We start from the raw sequence: 17,022 nt of genomic DNA on the forward strand, positions 1-17,022 counted from the left end.
TTAAGGGTTTTGGAGGGGTCAGAGGCTCTCGCTGTCTGCAGTGCCATGCTCCTAGCAGACCGGAAAGAGCTCATTTCGGATAAAAGATGGACGTGATGATTGACAGAGTTATTGCAAAAGAATGAAAGATGATGGCGCTGGTCCCCATGATGATATCCCATAATCAAGTCAACCACGCAGCAACGATCATAAAAAGATATGCGAAACGCTCCTCACAAATGAAAAGGCAAAGGGCAAAGCTGCAGCAGCGATATGCATATGGCGTAAATTAAAAACCCTTCCTCACGAGAAAGAGAGAAAAATGGGTATTCCGCAGAAGTCCATAAAAAGGCGTACGACCTATATTGAAACCGCTTATCACAGCACGCCGGTTGATATCGCTCCAGCCGGCAACCTTGTCACCGTAAGAGCTCCAGCCGGTTTGCCTGCACCCGCCAACATTCAGCCACCGGCGAGATTCAGCGCGCAAGCTGCCGTACGCCTCTTCAACCCGCCATATGAAAAATCGTTGCTCCTGCTGCCAGCCATCTTGGCAATGGCTCCAGACGGACAGACAGACAGACAAGATAGACTAACTCGTTGCCTAAATCACCACCACCTGCTCCATGCAGTCGCTTTACGGAGTCCGACGGTGAAGGGAAAATGCATCGGGCCCTTTCGGGCCCACAGCAGCATGTAGAATAATGATTTTCACCGCCGCCAGCACCATCGACCCCCCACCTATCTTCATCACCAGAATTAACCATAATTCGCTCAGCCCTCAAGGCGCCTTCCCCGGAGTTATACCACACGGTAATCCCAGACTCGCTCATATGTAGCGCCGTACCCGCCATACCCGTACCGGCCCGCCCGTACATCCACACTATACACCATTGTTGCATGGCACAATCGCATGGTAATAGGACATGATGCGAAAGCGGCAACTCCCTCCCTCAGCCGTGAGCTAGGGCCCGAGCTGCACCTGTGTCTGAAGGACAGGCCGTCCTGGCGGGGCGGGCGGGGTTTCCCTCGGAGGGCATCGCGTACAAAATGCTTGCGTCGACAGGATAGAGTTATGCAGCAAGACAACGTAGTGACAGAAGCACACGGATAGACATACAGACGTAAAAGACCCCCGAATATAAGGCATGCGTTTGTCCATCCACATGTCACACATAACAGCATACATACACCCTACTCCCCAAAAAGGCTTGCATGGCTTGGGGATATGCACGCATACACGTATGCGCTCAGTCCCTCGCGCTTTTTACAAGGCGCATGCGTTATTCGAGCAGAAGCGTACACACACGCACACGCACACGCACACACCACAGAGAAGCCTTTATGGACGTACAAACGGTTTGTACGTCAATTCGCTCAGATCCAGCTCGCCCTAGGCAGGGGCAGTGAGTGACAAAAGGCGCATACACGACAGAGCCGCATAGGCTCTAGGTGAGCTGCACCAGCCTGTAGAGCACTGCGGTTAGTGAGTGCACTCAATCACATGGACCCGAACCCACTTAGCCCGGGCACGCCAACAACAAACAACAAAAAGTCACGCAAGCGGGTTTCAAAGCGATGTACGGTCACACACACATGCATGTATGTATGTGTGCATGTATGTAACGGACACACACACAAACATACATACACACATACACGCACCTACACACACACGCGGCAGCCTCTGCACGAGCACCTCGGGTAACGTTAGCGCCCCTACGTTACAATAACAATAACACCCATAGATGCCCCCGCTACATGGCAAGCTCACATACATACATATGCATGTACATAATGACACACATACACAAGCAAAGGAAGCGCCCGCACAGTCCGGTAAGCCGCTGCTTGGCCGCCTTACTATCGATTGAACTTTATAGCTCTCAGCTGCTCACGCGCTGCTCCATTCGGGCCAACCCATCAGTCACCCTCGCATATGCCGTGCCGCCCAACAAGGCCATGAAGACACCCTCTGACGGCCCCTCGAGCGAAGATTTGAAGACTGACTGCAAAGCACACGCACACAATCGCACACGCACACGCACACACGCAAGCGGGGGGACTCTGCATATGCTCCCTCTTAATACCGGTAGCTCCCTCTTTCAACACCCTCTTATCCGTGGCTGCGCTCTCAACCAGAACACAAGACAAGTTTGCTGCTTGTCTGTACGGCCGTTTTGCTCCCCCCCCAGTACTTGACCATGAAATGACATAACCGTGTTCGTCACATACATACATACATACACATACATGTAGTCAAATTAACAGCAGTTGCAGCAGTTGCAGCAGTAGCAGCTAGTGGTCTAGCCACCTGCATCAATAACAAGACAACCGCGCGCACCCCAGTCCTCGCTAACCCTTGACCAACTAGTAACCAGCATAACCAGCTTCTTCGGAACACCTCTCTCGCCCAAAGCCCCTTTGCCCTTATGTGCATAGTAATAAGCAAGTAATCAGAAACCCATTTCCTTTCCGTTCTTATCCCGGACTACCGCAATGACGTCCCTCTACAGCTGCAGCAACAACCCTCGGCCCGGCATCTGTCAGTAACCAACGCTTGCATAGAGCCATGCGGTACGAGCACCACAGTACGACTTTTGCCGTACGATAGATCGTCAGGCAGCCAGGAGGACGGGACTCATCGATGTGCGTGGCCGTGTCCCCCTCTGAGGCCGTGACTGCCCTTCTCAGGGCCGGCACCCTTAGACCGACCAGTCGCGCCACCACCGCCACCGCCACCGCCACCGCCGCCGTTTTCGTCAGGCGAGTTGCTTCCAGAATCCGAACCGTTCTTCCCGTTACCGCCCCCCGTATCCGCCATGGCGCCTGCAACATCACGCTCGCGTGCCTCACGTTCCCGGTTCGAATCCCAGTGCTCGCGATCACGCTCCCGATCACGCTCCCGCTCCCGATCCCGATCCCGCTCCCGGTGACCACCTTCCCCCCACGGGTCTACTCCGTGCAAGCCACTGCTACCACGACCACCACCACCAAGGCCGCCACCGCCGCCGCTTTGCCCGTGCGGCGGCCCTTGCTGCTGCGTCGCCTGTAAGCTACAGCCACCCTGAATCTGACTCTGCTGCTGCTGCTGCTGCTGGTGCCCCCCGCAATGACCGTTGGCGCCTCCCCCACCGCCTCCTCGGAATCCGCCTCCTGCGGCGCCGCCGCCTCCGCCGGAATGCAACCCCGATCCTCCTCCCTGCGCCTGCTGCTGTTGCTGCTGCTGTGATGATTGCGCATACTGCGTCAGACCGGCAGATCCCATTGGTAACGTCCCATGTAGGGAGGGCGGCTGCTGGGAGGCCGCGCGGGGAAGACCTGACTGCTGCTGCGGCGGCTGCGTCAGCGCCGCCGCCGCCGCCGCCGCGACTGCAGCCATCCCTGGCCCATCGGCCAGCGCCGTCGCCGCTGTCCCCGCGGAGCCCTGTTGTGGCTGTTGCTGTTGCAGCTGCTGCGGCGGCTGTAGCTGGCTGCTGCCTTGGGCCGCGAGCAGAGCACCGGAGGGCGGTGGCAGTGAGGTGGGCTGCAGCACCAGCAGGGGTAGAGACCCACCGGGGCCCTCTCCCGCGGGTGTGTGTTGGCGATGAAGGCCGTGGTGGTGGTGGTGGTGTCTGCGGCAGGTAGTGTCAGCAAAACCAACCGCAGCAATAACAGTTTAGCAGCAGCAGTGGCAGTAGCAGCATAAGCAGTCCCAGTTTTGCAATAGCAGTAGCAGCCGCAATTTTTAGCAGCCGCAATTTTCAGAAGTCGCGGTTTAGTAGCAGCAGTAGCAGCGACAGCCAGTCACATAGGTACACCCCCGGCAGTTTAGAGCTATAACCGAAGTCAGGAGTTCGAGGAGATCGAGGGATCAGAGTTACAGAACCGCAATCACCCCTACCACCTACCCTACCAGAAGCGGCAAGGGTCGCCAGCCGGTCGGCAATGCATGTCAGGCCCTAGACCAGGCAACAAATCTCCCCCCGCCTAGCAGCAGATCTGAAAGCAACCCCTCAGGTCACCCCCTAGGGGGCGGGAGGAGAATACGGAAGAGCCGCGGAAGCCAGCAGCATATCCACCAGCCGCAGTCACCGAGAGCCTTCTCCCCCTCCCCTTCGGAACACACCAGCACCACCTACCTGCTACTGTGTCCACGGTCTCGATCTCGATCTCGATCTCGGTCGTGGGAATGAGAGGGCACCGCGTGCGCAGCTCCTCCGTGGGAATGGCCCTGGGGGGACTGTTGGGACTGAAGTGCCCCCTGCTGCTGCTGCTGCTGCTGGTGTTGTAGTTGTAGCTGGCTGTGCGGCTGACTGTGGCTGTGACCGTGGCTATGTCCCCGGCTGTGCCCCCGGTCTCGGGACAGAGAGCCCTGACTGCCCACGGAACGAGTCGCCTTGGCCTCCTGGAGTGGTTGGGAGTTGGTTGGGGGTTGGTTGGGAGTTGGTTGGGGGTTAATGACGGTGATGATCATAAGTCCGTAATTTGTGAGGGTAGCGACCGACCTCGGGGGACTCGAGCCGGACTCGAGGGCGGGAGTGGGCGCCGACTGGGCCCAGGGCGGGAATCAATAGCCTGACAGGGAGCGCTGCACCTACCCAGGGAGGAGCTGTCTGCAGCGGTACCGGTCCGTAACGTTACCGTCCCCCGGGTGCCCCCCCACCCGGTATACTTGTAACCCTTACTTGTTCAGCAGCTGCTGCACATATGTGTGCATATGTATGTATGCACACATAGGCAAGTAGCTACAGGCGCTTCCTTCCCCAACGGGCCGCCACTACTACCACCAGCACCAGCACCCATAAGCTTGGAGGTTACCTTTGAATGCATGTTTATGTAAAGTGCGCGGAGGTGCGGTACATATATACAGACACATGCACACACACAAATGACCAGTAGAGGACGAGGTGACCACGCGGGAGACACCCTCACCCTCACCCTCACCTGCACAAGCAGCATCGGCGTCATATCGGCATCTGGTGGTGGCCGGCTCTGGCGGTACAGTACGAGTGCACAGAGGTCACATTGCAGCGGCAGCAACAGCAAACAGGCAAAAGATGTTGCCACACGGCAACAGAGCGGTCTCTTAGCCGCTTCGGAGAATGCAGGAGGAAGGGGTGGGGTGAGGTGGGATGGGGTGGAGGGCCTATGTGGAGCAACCGGTCGAACCCACCAAGGAAGTCGGAGCCAGACCTGTCCACACATACCGCATATACCCCGATACCATACCCCGGACATACATACATACATCTTCCGACATCTGGTCTACCGGCTTTATTGGCCTTCAGCGCCTGGACGCATCTGAATGTGGTAACAGTACGAACAGTACGGCGGTACGGATGTATGAAGATGGATCAGAAACACATCAGACGCGATTCAAAACCATACCCTCACGCACCCGCATCAAGTGTACGGCATCCCGCAGTCCCATCAGACTGCGGACCACAACCGCAGCAGCCGCAGCCGCATGAGCCTCCGCATCGTCATCCTCGTCGATTGCTGCGGGGAGGCCGCAGCTGCCGCTACGAGGAAGTGCTGCAGCCGCAACGGCGGCCGCAGCGGCGCCGCCGCCGCCGCCGCCACCGCCACCACTGGGACCGGGCGACGTTGACTTGGATGGTCCGTTGCCACCAGCGCCGCCGCCGCCTCCTCCTCCTCCGCCACCGCCGGCGCAGCCACAGGCCTTGATGCCAGCTCCGCCGCCTCCATCCTGGGCCCCGGTCTCTCCCCCCTCTGTAAGGCCCTCTGGATCCAGATCCATAAGATCCTCCCGACAACCTCTCAGCTGCTGTCGAGAACGGGAAAGGAAACTCATTTAAACGTGTAAGAGTATGCCCATACGCATGTATGTATGTCACAGCGGCAAGTGTTTGCGGGAGAAAAGAGCTGATCGTTCGTCCAGCAAGAAAATAGCGCCCCGATGGACCCGTATGTATGTCTGTACGTATGTGTGATGCGGACCTAGCTCACAGGGGCAACAAGGGTGGAAGGTGAGGGAAGGAACCAAGAGTGCACCAGGCAGGTCCATGCCAGGCCGCCTTATGCTAGGCCGCCTTAAGCTAGGCCTTTTGCTAGGCCTTATGCTAGGCGTTATGCTAGGCCTTATGCTAGAGCGTTATGCTAGACCTTATGCTAGGCGTTATGCTAGGCCTTATGCTAGGCGTTATGCAAGGGGACTTATGCTAGGGGACTTATCGCCTATCGCTAGATTTGTTGATTGAGGCGGCACCAGGCAGCAATGGCGACTCTAAACTGGTTGTCTCGGTGGGGGGAAACTTCCAACGGCCTCTTGGACCGTTGGGACCGTTGGGACCGTTGGGACCGTTGGGAAGGAAATTTCCAACACTGCACTTCCCCACCACTTCCCCACCGCTTCCACACCACCCTCCCTACCTCCCACCCAGTGCTCACTCACACCCTGTTGTTGCTGATGCTGTTGATGTTGATGTTGGTGCTGGTGCTGCATAATCATGAGCGCCTCTGGGAGGTCAGGTTGTGGTGGTTGTTGGGGGTTGTGCTGGCTGCCGCTGCCGCCGCCGCCAACACCGCCGCCGCCGCCGCCCAGTTCCATCATGTCGTCGGGTTCCGCCTCCGTCTCGTCCTCCTCCGCGTCTTCAATGTCGTAGTCCTCCTCCTGGCGGCGGGCGGTGGCGGTTCCGGGTTTGACACGGCGGGAGGCGGGTTATGGAGGTTGGGGGTTTCGGGGCGAGGGGGGAGGCAAGCGGGAAGAGACGGAACGGAAGCAGGGAGCCAATGCGCGATAAGGGGTTGATGGTGGTGACTATGGAGGTGCGGTGGTGAGGGCGGAGGGTGAAAGTGTTGCGGGTTGGGCCACCTGTCTGACGGAGGAGAGGCCCACCCCTACACACTAAGGTGATCCTCTTGTAGTGGTGGTGGGTAAGGTGTAAAGAGTGGGGATGACGCGAAACGCGGGGGAAACGGTGGGGTAAGGGAATGAACACCGGGTGGTGGTAACGTGAACACCGGAGTACTCAGAAGCCTCGTAAGTAGTGCAGGAAGGAGCAGCTCCTACCTACGCAACGCCACCAAAGCTGCCCTTTAAGCCTTGTACGATTGTGATACACGGTACGGCAGTACTACAATCCTACCTCGTAATATCCCCGGCTATTCGTCTGAACTTCGTCGTCGCCCCCGCCGTCATCGCCTGCCACGCCGCCGGCGCCGCCAGTGCCGCTTTTGGCGCCATTACTAATGGTCGGAGCGCCGTCGTCCATCATTCCGCCGTCGCCGTCACCGTCTCCGCCGCCGCCACCGGCACCTCCACCGCCGTCGCCGCCACCGCTTCCGTGTTTGGTGAACTGGCCCCGCACTCTCGGCCGCTGCTGCGCTAGCTGCTTCCTCGCCTCGTAGCGAATGGTCTTTGAGAAGCGCAGATTCTGTGGGAAGTGGGAACATGTTTTTTTCAGCAGCAGGAGTGGTGGTGGCAGTGGTAGTGGTGGGGGGAGCCTAGCCCCCAGGGAGTCAATGGATGCACTCGGAATGGTGGCAACGGCGATGATGGTAATTTACATGATGGGAAGGGGACGGCGAGAAGGGGGCACTCCATCACGAGATGTACGCAGTAAGCCATGATCGAATGAATGATTAAATGAATCCCACCTTTCTCTTCTTGCGGTACTTATCCAGAGCCAGCGCCCTCCTCCTCTTGGGCTCCGGAACCCCACTGCCCCCCGGGACCGCCAGTGCCCGACCCAACCGGCAGCCGTCAGCGGCACCGGACATCCGCAAACCTGCAGTAGCGGCAGTGACAGTGGCAGCGTTAGTAAGCGATCTAGCAACAATTGCATCAGCAATCGCATCATTACCATCGGCAGCTTGTTTTAAGTAGCAGCAGCAGCAGCAGTAGCAGCCGGACCAGTAGCAGCAATGACAAGAACGGTGCCAGCGCCAAGAAGGAGCCCAAAAGTCAAAAGACTCTTAGGTTAAGCCCCCTGAATATCACCCCCCATCACCATTACCCTTTCACTTGGCGGCCGCTTGTAGGGTACGGCAGTCGCTTCATCTTCTAGCCCGCCGTACCCTTGGATAGGATAGGTCATCCGGGATAAGTAATCCCCTTGCAGGTCCCTGCCCCGGTCCACCCCGGTCTAGCCGTCCCCCTACCTCTCCCCCCCAGGTAAGGTAAACCCCACCAAACAACCCAGGTACACCCCCTTGAGGCCTCTAAACCCTCCAGCGGCTCCTCACCTGCGACCAAGGCGTGTTCAGGCAGCAGAGGGGGCCCTGCGGGCCCCCCATGGCCCGGAGGCAGGGATCCAGGGAAAGGTAACACCCCCGCGGCCGCGGCGGCGGCGGCGGCCATTGACGCTGGGGTGAATGGGGGAGGTCGCCAGGCGGCCGCCGCCGCCGCCACCGCCGCCGCCGCCGCAGCGGCTGCCTGCTGGTGCTGCTGGTGGTGCTGCGGCATTGACGGCATCTGGTGGGCATGGGGATGGGGGCCGCCGATGCGAGATGATGTGCCCGGCAGTGCGGGGTGACCCAAGCCCTGCTGCTGCGGATGCCTTGCGACGCCCATAGGGCCCTGCACAGTCGACACACACACATACATACATATAAACAGTACGGTTGTTGTGGTTCAGAGAGAGGTTTTCCATAGCTGCTTATTGCTAACCGTCCGCCAGGTTCCACGAAAGGTGGAACTTCTAACTAACAGGCCCTCTACCTAGAAGGAGACCATACTGGCCTGCTACTGCCCGCCCTGGACTGCCAACTGCCATCGACCTAACAGCGAAGCAGCAGTTGCTGTCAGGTCGTTCGCTGCAGTCGGTCGGTCAGTCGGTCGGTCAGTCAGTCGGTCAGCCCGACTCCTCATGAGCACCGGACCGCACGGCACCACGCAATGTCCCACCACTAAGGGGCGCAGCACAGCTCTGTCCCTCCACTAAGAAGAGACGCCAGCGGCTCGCAGCTGACAGCCCTCCCTCACTGCGGCCTGGCGCTGCCGGTCTCCATCTGCTGCTGCGGACCCCCCCCCTCAATCATCTCATCCCTCCTCAAGCTCCCAAACGCCTCCACACAGCACAACACAGCAGAACACAGCAGAACTCAACCAATCTAAATCCCTTATCATCTATCAAACCTAAATTCCTTAAATGCTAGAAACGAAAGTTAATAAGTCAAATTCCATAACAGGCGCACTTGTAATGTATTCAACTTCAAAAGATACACCCCCTTAATGAAACACGACAGCCGCATCAGCCCCCCAAACGAAACATCCGTCAGAAACCAGCTCTCAGCTCACTGTGGGGTGACCCAGGAACGCCGTTAGCGTGACGCCACTGGCCAGCAGCTGGTTGAGGAGCATCGCGTTGAAGTTGGTGGCGCCGCTGGTGGGCGCGGTGGCGGCGCCGCCGGGGCTCTCCCCTGGAGGCAACGGCCCAAACAACAGACCCCCGGCCGCGGTGCCGCCGCCACCGCCGTGGGCGCCACCACGGACAGCTGCAGCGGCCTGGTGCACTTGATGAACCTGGTGCGCCTGTTGCTGTCCCAAAGACGGCGTTTCATGGAGGGGAATTTGGAGGGGGGGGGCCCGCGGTATTTCAGGAGCGGGGGAGTTGGGGGGACAGTCACGGGGGGCGTTTGGGGGAGTGGAGGGGTGTTTATATCGTCGTCGTGTGTGTGTGTGTGTGTGTGTGTGCCTTGATGACCCATCCACTAGGACGATGGGTGCGGAAGGGTGTTGCTGTTGGGATGCGAGTGGCCGGGGTGGCGACAACACGGGAGGGGTCGCAGGGAATGGCGGCAAGAGGTTACGTAACCTAGGTAAAACGGCGGTAAAATAGCCGCGTGGTAAAGGTGGGCGCTTAAATCTCTCTACACACATGCAAAGGCAGGATAAGCGTTTTTTCCTCAGGATTGAGATCATCGTGATATGGCAGCGCGCTCATTAGCAGCAGTAGCGCAAGGGCCAAGTTGGGGCCAAGTGGCGGGCAGCGGAGAGAGCTGCTGGCCGCCAAGCCATCGGCCCAGTCATCGAACGTACACCAGTGCATAAAACACGCAACCGAAGTGGGATCGAGCCCTCGAGCCCCCTCGCCGCCGATACGGCACATCTGACTGGGGACGAACCAAATGAAAGAAGCGACAGAGCAGAACCAACACGACAGGTGTCGCACGTGATGGTACGTGCCGTACTGCCGTACAAGGCCCCGTACCTCACTCGCCACCGCCGCTGCCGCCAACGCCACCACCTCCGGTGGGGAAAAAGGCAAGATGGACTGCGTGGCGGGCATATGACGTGGCNGTGGTGGGGTGGGGTGGGGCGGGAGGTGTGTGTGTGTGTTTTGCTTGTATGCACGGCAGGTGGGACGAGAGACGCCAGAGACAGGTCACGGGCCACACGGGACCTGACCGGTGTCTATTCAGGCTGAGGCGGGTCCGAGTAGCTGCGGAGGAGGGGCCGGGGAAGGGGCAGGGGGAGGGGCCGCAGAGAAAAGAGACTCCGAAACGGTGGAGAGGCAGAACTGAGTGCTAGCAATAAGGCCCGGGGCATTGGCCCGCAGCCCATATGCCATATACCTCTGTCCCCACCGCCACCGCCACCGCCACGGGATCTTTTCCCTTGCAAGCTCACGCTCGCGCGCGCACACGGCCCTAAGCCACCGGGCTGCTGGGTTTTGCCGTACCCGGGCACTGACGCAGCGTGACCCTCCTTCCCCCTCTCCCCTTCCTTAGCACGATCCCGCAAACCTCCCAAGACACACGAACCCGGACACGGACCCACGGGTTAGGAAAGGGCCTTCAGCTCTGACCGTGCCCCTGATCTCGTCCCGCCTGCCGTACAACAAAACACACAAAGCCTGCACCCCACCTCACCCCACCCCGGCGTCTTGTTCCCCTTCCTCCCCAATCCAGGACCGGCCAGGGAGGGTGGTCAATTACCTCCAAATCCCCCAAACAGTCCAACCTTTTCCTTTCCCCCCTTCCCCCTCGCCTTTCTCCCGCCCCCAGCGATTTCAACAACCCTAAGTAAAACATCCCAAACAAAACAGCCTCCGCCTCCGCTGTCTGCCTGCCGTACAACAAAATCCCCAATCAACATTGCCTTAAACAGCGGAATTGCGAGAGGAAAGATAAGAAAGGAAACGAATGAAAAATACAGTGAAAAACCACAAAAAGAGAAAACACTAAAGAGAAAAAGAAGAGAATTAAGGTTAGAAGGAAGAGGGAAGAGCAACTCCTCCCTCGTTCCACTTCTTCTCCTCCGCCTCCCCCCGTCTTCCGCCTCTCCCCCTCTTCCGCCTCTCTGAGTCTGATGATGGAGGAGGAGAAGGAGTGGGAGGAGGAGGGAGGAGGGGAAAGACGAACCACAAACGAGGAAGGGGAGGGGGGAGGAAAGGGAGAAGGGGCAGGAGGGAGAGGAGGAGAGGGAGGGGGAGGAGAAGGAGCAGGGGAAAGGGGAGGAGGAGCAGGTGGAGGAGGGGGAGGGGGAGGAGGAGCGGGAGAGGAAGGAGAAGGGGGAGGGAAAAAAGACGAACCACTGGCGGGGGGAGAGGACAAGAAGAAGCCCCAATTTCTTTCCTTCACCTGCAACTGAACCACCTGATCCAAACCTCCTGCGGCGCCAGGACCACCGGCACCACCACCGCCGCCAGCGGCCACCATAGGGCCCCCGGGGCCGCCAGCCACCGCGAATCTCATTGCGGGATGGTGCGTTCCCGCCACGCCAACTCCCATCGCCATTCGCGGAAGGATGTGGCTGGCGGGGGCGAGGCCTGAAGGGGGGGTGGGCCCGGCAGGGGTGAGAGGGCTGAGCGGGGGGCTCTCGGGGGAGTGTATGCGGAGGAAAACGTCGGTTGGTGGTGGCGGGTGTGGTGCGACGTCATGCAGCGGTAGCCGCAATGAGGCCAAGGGGGTTACCCTGTGTGTATGGGTCATAGGGCCCGATCAGGTCGGGGGGGCGGTTAATGCTGAGAGCTGACTGAAGTGGTGCCAAGTACCTCTAAAACTCCCGAACAGCCCCTCCAGCTGTCTGAGGGCACCCGTCAGACCACCCCACGTATTCGCGTACTAAAAAGGCACACACGGATTTGCGCACACACACGGTATCGCACGCGCATGCCCGCACGCGCGCACATACATACATACATATATACATACATACACAACCCCTAAAGTTTCCCATTCCACACACGCCTCATTAATACTACTCTTCCTCTCCATTTTACAAATAACAAACATTTTAGAAACGAACAAGGTTTCATCCGAACGACATCAAAACACCGAAGCGCACCAAAGGGTGTTGCAAACATGCCGGGAAACGCTGCGGGGGCCCCCGCCGCAGCCGCCGCCGCCGCTGCCGCAGCAGCAGCGGCGGCGGCGGACACTCCAGGGGGCCCAACCGCCGTTGCCAGTCGAGCCAAATGATGGTGCGCTGGGTGGTGATGGTGGTGCGCTGACAGGGCGTGGGGTGGCACCAGGGCCCCCGGGGGCCAGACAGCTGCCGCCGCCGGGCCCTGTAACCCCCCTGCGCCCCCCTGCTGCTGCTGGGATTGCTGCTGCTGCAGCTGTGACGATGGTTGCTGAGTGGCATGCTGCCCGGAGCGGCTTGTGCCGCCGGCGGCGGCAGCGGCGGCGGCGGCTGCCGCGGCGGTTGCAGCGCTGCTGCCGCCAGCTCCGCCTCCCGACGGCGGCGGGTGCGTTTGCATGGAGGCGTAGTGGCTCGGGGAGATGCCTTGCGACCCGGGAAGGTCGTTAGATAGCGCGGGCTGCTGCGGCTGGTGTGCGTGTAGATGGGGATGTGGGTGCTGCTTTCCGTTGTTGTACGAAGAGCCGTTATTTGCGGTGCCGCCGCCGCTCAGGGGTCCGCCGCCGCCGCCAGTGCCGCCGCTAGCGCCGGTGCCCCCGGCAGTACCGGCGCCGCCAGTGCCGCCCCCGCTGCGGGCCCCGACGGCTCCGGCTCTGGCAGTAGCGGTGGCGGGGCTGAACGTGTCCTCGGACAGCGTTTGAGCGCCCCCGCTGACTCCGGAGGCCCTCAACTGTTGCGTGTGCGCGTTGGGGAGTCGAGATTGAGGAGGGCGTAGGTAAGTAGGTAGGTACGGCAAATTGGACAAATGTACTACTAGTACTACTACTACTACTACTACTAGTACCGGGTAATGACCCCGGTAATGACAAAAGGGTCAGAACATGAAACTATTGTACATTATTAATACTCAGTTTGGGACTACTAGGGGGACTACTAGGGGCTTACTGAGGCCCCATGGGGTACCAGGGACTTCAGGGGGTAGAGCGGGGTAGAGGGGTTAGCGGGGTAGAGGGGTTAGCGGGGTTAGCGGTGCAAACCCCCCACGGGTTTTCTTCAGCCCCCATCCCCGCCCTCCCAACCGGTTCCCCCCAGTAATCACCCAAACCCTGACGCCGAAAATGGCCTCCAATTCAAATCCCTCGCCACCACAAAAACGTGGGTATGGTCACCCCCCTCCACCCCCAAGGCACATACCGCCGCTGCCCCCCGCTCTCTCTCCCGCTCCCGCTCCCGGTCGCGGTCCCGCTGCATTCCGGCCTTTGATCGGCCCTGAGCCACCAATGCGCCGCCACCGCTGCCGCCACCACCGCCGCTGCCCGTACCGCCGGCGCCGCCGCCCGTCGCAATCCCCTCCGCCGTTGGCATACCGCTGCCGCCAGTGCCGTTATCCTCCTCCATGACATCAGTACGACATAACGGATCGCGACTGCCTGGCTGTACGGCTTCCGACGTCGCAGCGCGCTTGCGGCTGGACGAGCTGGGCCCTACGTACTGCGCGAAAGCGGACGAGCGCCCCATGATGCCTTGACTCTTGACAGCTCCCTGACCACCGGAACGCATAGACAGACATACAGATAGACAGACTTACGGACGGATAGACACGGGATTGCCAGTAGGGGTTTGGCTGCCTTCCTGAAGGGGGGCCCTATACTTACTGCACCCCGCATGCCCTCCCCAGCCCGCAGACACCCACTTAGCCTCACTCCCCATCCGAGCTGCTGTGCAACACGTACACGGGGCAACAGCACGCAACATCGGGATCTATCTATCAGTTAACTGCTAAGCAAAGCAGATTCACTCGGCAGTCGGGCCATCATGGGCCGTTCAAAATAAAAGCCGTAAACCATGCACGACACAGATCGTACCGTCAATCCATCGTGGCTGCTCAGGTTTGGCGGCATTTTCCCCTCAGCAGTGTTGATGAGCGCCTGGTAGTGTCGATCAATTGCCAATGTCGTACTAGCGCCGTTACCGTTAGAGCCGTTACCGGTACCATCACCCTTCGTTGCGGAGTTCCCATTGCCGCCGTTCTTGTTATCCGAGGAGCCATTTGAACCGTTTCCATTGGAACCGTGACCGTTACCGTTATTGGATCCGTGACCGTTACCGTTGGACCCGTGGCCATTGTCCTTGTTGTCACAGTGAATTTTGGCGTCCACTCTGGAACGTCGTTAATGAGGGGGAGGGCGCGGGGGCATGGACGAGGAAAGGGGGACTGAGGGGTGAGGGAGGGGCATGGCGATGGACGAGATGGGCAAGGAAATGTATGGCAGGCGGCGCGCAGGGTAAGCAGCATGCGTGATGATAGCAGCTGCTGTAAATGGTAAGGAACGGCCTCCTAGACCATTAGGCAGGACGTCTGGGGGCATCAAGGGGAGGAAAAAGAAGCGACGCAAGGAATGAGTTTCGGCGAGGGAAGAGGAAAGATAGGAGCTCCGGCGTTCAGATAGTGAAGTAGGAGCATTGGTGTGCAGGTAAGGTCGCCAGAAGGAGGATAGGTACTTCTAGCTGACAAGGTAGGAAGGAAAGGAGGGGGACTGCGCCCGGAACGTACCGGCTGGTGCCATTGCCTTCTTTGCTGCCATTACTGCCATCACCCTTGCTTCCATGTCCGTTTCCATTGTCAGGTGCACTTCCTTCCTTTGAGGTCGGTTCGTCTTCCTCTTGGCTGTAGGGCGGTCATGCCCAAAGGCAACCGAGGGTCATACAGTAAGCGACAGGGTTTTGGAAAATGAACATATTGTATGTAAGTTCCTTGTGATGACCAAAGTCAACGGTAAAGTATTTAATACTTCAAAAATCATGCTGGAGAGACGTCAGGAGAGTGCAGTAAACAAATGTATTAAACGTTACGTACAGCGGAGCCGAACACGGTGATATCGTGTTTGCTCAAATTCACATGTCACCATTTTGAAACCAACATAAAAGGAATGTCGTAATGAAAATGTATCATGCGCATAACTATCAACACGACTATCAACACGAGAACATTGAACACGCCTTCATGCCAAAGCGGTGCTGGGTCACGTACTTGGTCTGCTTCGAGTCACTAGAGGTGGCCTCGTACTGCCGGTTTGCGCTGCTTGGACCCCGAAAAGCGTAATGACGCACGGCGTGCATTGCGACGCTAGGAAGAGCCGCCGCGTGCTGGTTTTGACTCTGCGCACAGACAATTGCAAGGAATTGTTTACGACGGTACCGAATCTGATTCAGGAAACAAAAGGAGTATGTCGTCACTTCGAGGTCAGCGGTCATTACCTTCCTCCACCACCATACTCGCGTCCAGATGTGACGAAGCTCATTTTGCCTCAAAGGTTTGATAAGGTAATCAATAGCTCCAAGAGAAAGGCAAGACATAACGGTCTCTCGCTCATCTTGGGTGGAGGTCACTGCAAAGATATTTTTTCACACATAAAATATCTTACGCAATAGTCGGCAGCGCACGCCCACATGCACAATTTTAATTCAATGGCGTATTTTAAGAACAAATAAACTCACCAACCACAGGAGTGCGTGTCAGACCCTCTGTCTTGGCCATCCGCTTAAGCAGGCGGCATGCATTTGCTCCGGGAGGGTCATGCTCCTTGAGTACAAGGTCAAAGCCCGCCCCATGCTCTGCCTCAAGAAGGAGCTGAAGGCCTTCTCTCGCGGTCTTTACCGCCGTTACCTGCCAGGGCGTCAACGGTCCTAGAAATTCCGCGCGGGCTCGCCCTCCTCTTCGCCTTGTCGGCTAGACTCCAATTTGTTATCTCACCTGATAAGAACACTCTCTAAGCAGCTGCGTTGTGTTTTGACGCGATACAGCCTTGCTATCTATGACCAGTATGCGCAGATTCTTTGGGTCGGGAAGAGGCAGCTGCTGGGCGCCACCGTGCTGGGCGCCATGTGCCTGCATGCTGACTTTCTGAAGCCGGCCCACCCTGGGGCCGGGCACTTCTGCCGTGCCTGCGCCCTCCGTCTGTGGCTGCGCTTATGATTTCCGGTATCACATACAAACATATGGCCTTGCTCTAGACGATCTCTATGTTGGGTACAAATAAATCGCTTGTATGTAGAATTTCTTTCTAAAACCAACAGAATTGCAAGTTGAAATTCGGCAGCAGCAGTTCAGAACGCGTCCAGCTTGTGTACGAGGCTAGCAGATACGCTCGGCCGTTGTAATTTGCAAACCCGATCAGCCGTACTGTCGTATGATACTCTGGCCGTTATGTCATGGCTGTCAAGCGGCCCCCTAGGTCAAAAATGCTAGGCAAAGCTCAACAAACAAAGTTAGGATGACAAGTGGGACTTTGGCGTCGGTTAGAAACTGATAACGGCGGTCCTTACGTCAACTTCCGAAACCTGATGCTCCAAACTTCATATGCTCTTGCAGACAGCTGCCCGCATTCAAGATGTAATTATGATCTGCCTAAAACATGAGCTTGAGGGCGGCTCTGCTGCCAGTCAAAATGCTACCCATGAAAGGCACACTAACGTTTCAATCGAAAATTGGAAAAAAATGTTTTTCCAGCAATTTTTCCCTCATAACTTTCATGTTATAAAACTGTCACGCTCAGACGTAGGAGGCCGAGCAGACTTCTCATGTTCGGCCCCAAAGCGGAGTTCGGCCCTGTTGCGACTACCTCCGCCGAAAGAGCGGAATGCTTGCACCCTTACCATCTTAGGACAACGAATAGATCCACCACAAACCTCCGTCACGAGCGCCATGGACGCTCCAACGCACGATGACGCTCGCATTGACAAACCACATTGTGAATTGTCACCATGTCCACCACGGCCTCCGTCACGAGCGC

At 58.3% G+C, this 17,022-nt stretch overlaps 1 protein-coding gene across 1 annotated transcript in view; it reads right to left on the reverse strand.

The window, feature by feature from the left end:
- Positions 1–2,620: 2,620 nt before the first annotated feature.
- The window catches only part of VOLCADRAFT_100325 (uncharacterized protein), a gene marked incomplete at both ends in the record, with an annotated part of 28,013 nt that continues 13,611 nt past the window's right edge, over positions 2,621–17,022 (reverse strand). The window contains 22 exons of the mRNA XM_002958943.1: positions 2,621–3,363; positions 4,101–4,366; positions 4,467–4,510; positions 4,906–4,953; positions 5,360–5,749; positions 6,377–6,595; positions 7,071–7,358; positions 8,170–8,289; positions 8,336–8,503; positions 8,634–8,739; positions 8,909–8,991; positions 9,224–9,463; positions 10,137–10,199; positions 11,509–11,696; positions 12,215–12,959; positions 13,175–13,198; positions 13,424–13,771; positions 13,885–13,947; positions 14,095–14,389; positions 14,784–14,897; positions 15,261–15,388; positions 15,984–16,193. Of these exons, the coding sequence (XP_002958989.1) occupies positions 2,621–3,363; positions 4,101–4,366; positions 4,467–4,510; positions 4,906–4,953; positions 5,360–5,749; positions 6,377–6,595; positions 7,071–7,358; positions 8,170–8,289; positions 8,336–8,503; positions 8,634–8,739; positions 8,909–8,991; positions 9,224–9,463; positions 10,137–10,199; positions 11,509–11,696; positions 12,215–12,959; positions 13,175–13,198; positions 13,424–13,771; positions 13,885–13,947; positions 14,095–14,389; positions 14,784–14,897; positions 15,261–15,388; positions 15,984–16,193 (4,893 nt within the window). The remainder of the gene's footprint in view (positions 3,364–4,100; positions 4,367–4,466; positions 4,511–4,905; positions 4,954–5,359; positions 5,750–6,376; positions 6,596–7,070; positions 7,359–8,169; positions 8,290–8,335; positions 8,504–8,633; positions 8,740–8,908; positions 8,992–9,223; positions 9,464–10,136; positions 10,200–11,508; positions 11,697–12,214; positions 12,960–13,174; positions 13,199–13,423; positions 13,772–13,884; positions 13,948–14,094; positions 14,390–14,783; positions 14,898–15,260; positions 15,389–15,983; positions 16,194–17,022) is intronic.

The sequence above is a fragment of the Volvox carteri genome (assembly GCF_000143455.1).
Source record: "Volvox carteri f. nagariensis unplaced genomic scaffold VOLCAscaffold_113, whole genome shotgun sequence".
In the NCBI taxonomy this organism is placed as follows: Eukaryota; Viridiplantae; Chlorophyta; class Chlorophyceae; order Chlamydomonadales; family Volvocaceae; genus Volvox; species Volvox carteri.